We start from the raw sequence: 2,133 nt of genomic DNA on the forward strand, positions 1-2,133 counted from the left end.
GGAGACTTGGTGGTGGAATCACTAGAAATTTCTGCATGGGTATGTTAGAAAAAATCTCTGTAGAAATGGCTAGAAGATTTCCGGAAGCTTTTCCTCTGAGATGGAATTCCTGAAGAACTTGTAAAGTAGTCAAGTGACGTAATAGTCTCTGAAGGCATCTTTGGAATAAATAGACTTTGCAATAGGATTCACTGCAAGAAGAAAAAAGAGACTATAAAGACCATTTTGATTAAATTAGAGACCTTTGAAGCCTTCCGTTAAAAATTGAGACTTTTTAGAGACGTGCATTAAAATAGAGATCATTTCTCTATATAAATTAATTCATAGAGTAACTGAAAAGTTCTCTAACACTAACGACAAATCCTGCTCTGCCCCTCACAGCCCCGCTCGTCGATCGACAGCGAACCGGAAGAGAAGCCCTCCCGATGCCGGTCCTGCTGGAGCCGACTGCTGTGCTGTAGCCGATTTCGCAAGGGCAACAAGGTGGTCCAACGCCACAAGATGCAGCCGGACCCGGCCGAGATGGAAACGGTCAAGTGTTGCTTCTGCTTCAAGCGGACGCGACCCAAGAAGCAGGAAAAACCAAAGAAGCCCAAGCCTAAGGTTAAGTCCAGGTAAGAGGGGTGGTCTACAGGGGAAGACGTCGGTTGGTATTGACCAAATCCTTGGTTTTCGTTACAGTTTCAACTGTCTGAGCTGTTGCATCATGTGCTGTCCGAAGAAGGGCGACAACGGAAGTCGGAGGACGAGCAACTTCAGCAAGAAGCAGAGTATAGCGCCGACGATACCTCCAGAGGTAAGCGATCACATTTGAGAAGTAAAGTTTGAGGATTTCATGTAAACGGTCATTTACAGGATCTTCGTCCGAAAATCGACATGTCCTTGGTGGAGCACTCATCCATGATGCGAGGCGCCATCCCCGTACTTCCAATTTGTTTGGCTTACTTTTGTTTGGTAAGTTGGCGTCAATATCTCAGGAATCGGCTTGAACTTCTACATTTTGAATCCGAATTTCCCAGATTCTCAACGTTGTGATACCCGGCTCGGGGACCATCCTGTCCGGAGCGCTGTGTCTCTGCATTGGAAAGCCACGTTTTTCGCAGCACGACTCGATCAAGGGTCGCATCGGATCGTTCATCATCAACTGTATTGTGGGCGTGTCGCAGTGCTTCACCATCATCTTCTGCGTCGTCGGGTGGGGCTGGGCCATCTGGTGGGGAACCATTATGGTGCGATTGGCAAGTGAGTAATCCCAAGGAGAAGCCCGTATCGTGTATCTTAACAAGCTTGTCTTTTGTTCCAGAACAACACCAAAAGATTCTGGAGATGGAAGCTGCGCAGCAGGAAGGCGAAGAGCAGACCACCCTATCGCAACAAACGGGAGCTTCCAATCCACCCGTAGCACTGGTTTCTCAAAATCACCGCCGAGACGTGGAAACGGGTCGATAAGCGAACCCCTCCAACCCCAACCTATGTAATTCCTAATCCTCACACCGCAATCGTACCACACCCATCCCCACTTCCTACTAACCTGCACGAAACACCACCTTACCGAGTCTATCCACGGGAACGGGACCACATCCGCCCTCCCCCCAAGTGGATGAGTTGATCTCATTGAGCAAACATTTTTATAACATATTTTTGAACGCGAAACCGGAAACGAAACAACCTGGTTGGAACCTGGTAACGATTGGTCTGAAGCAGAGCTTCGGCCGTCGGATTATTTATGTAACTTTCTACTGTTGAGCTTACGGTGTAATGTACGTTTCCAGAACGCAGAGGACGAAACAGATGATGATTTGTTAGAAAGAATGGGAAAAATAAAGTTATGTCTTTTCACATTTTACATTGCAAAACATGGGGCAGGTTGTGATCTGATTTACTCCGAAAAGCCATTTAGGCCGCCTAGTAAAGCGTACCCTCAAGTTTTGGTGCAAACAAAAAACGCGGAATTTCTGTAGGAATCCCTGGAGTATGTCCCAGACGAACCCTTGACGGGATCTTAAGAGAAATTTTGAAGGAATCTCTGGAAGCATACCTGACTGAAGGCATCTCTGGAGGAACAGCAGGAGATTTTTTTGAGTAATCGCGACATGAATGATTGAAGAAATTCTTAGTCCTAGATGAAACAAG

General features: G+C 46.7%; 1 protein-coding gene across 1 annotated transcript; it reads left to right on the plus strand.

Moving 5' to 3' along the window:
• Positions 1–354: 354 nt before the first annotated feature.
• LOC5574008 (protein stum) lies at positions 355–1,858 on the plus strand. The gene is made up of 5 exons (XM_001661044.2): positions 355–614; positions 682–796; positions 856–954; positions 1,020–1,242; positions 1,304–1,858. Exons 1-5 carry the CDS (start codon positions 502–504, stop codon positions 1,447–1,449), a joined length of 696 nt encoding a protein of 231 aa, XP_001661094.2. The 5' UTR covers positions 355–501; the 3' UTR covers positions 1,450–1,858.
• Positions 1,859–2,133: the final 275 nt, after the last annotated feature.

This window comes from Aedes aegypti, unplaced genomic scaffold (genome assembly GCF_002204515.2).
Source record: "Aedes aegypti strain LVP_AGWG unplaced genomic scaffold, AaegL5.0 Primary Assembly AGWG_AaegL5_hic_scaff_1515_PBJ_arrow, whole genome shotgun sequence".
NCBI classification, from domain to species: domain Eukaryota; kingdom Metazoa; phylum Arthropoda; class Insecta; order Diptera; family Culicidae; genus Aedes; species Aedes aegypti.

What these genes read in the sequence shown, in the direction of transcription:
- LOC5574008 (XM_001661044.2), top strand. Translation starts at nt 502, where the DNA reads ATGCAGCCGGACCCGGCCGAGATGGAAACGGTCAAGTGTTGCTTCTGC. An exon ending in AAGCCTAAGGTTAAGTCCAG is followed by an intron (nt 615 to 681) that starts GTAAGAGGGGTG and finishes TTTTCGTTACAG; the next exon opens with TTTCAACTGTCTGAGCTGTT. An exon ending in GTTTGGCTTACTTTTGTTTG is followed by an intron (nt 955 to 1,019) that starts GTAAGTTGGCGT and finishes CGAATTTCCCAG; the next exon opens with ATTCTCAACGTTGTGATACC.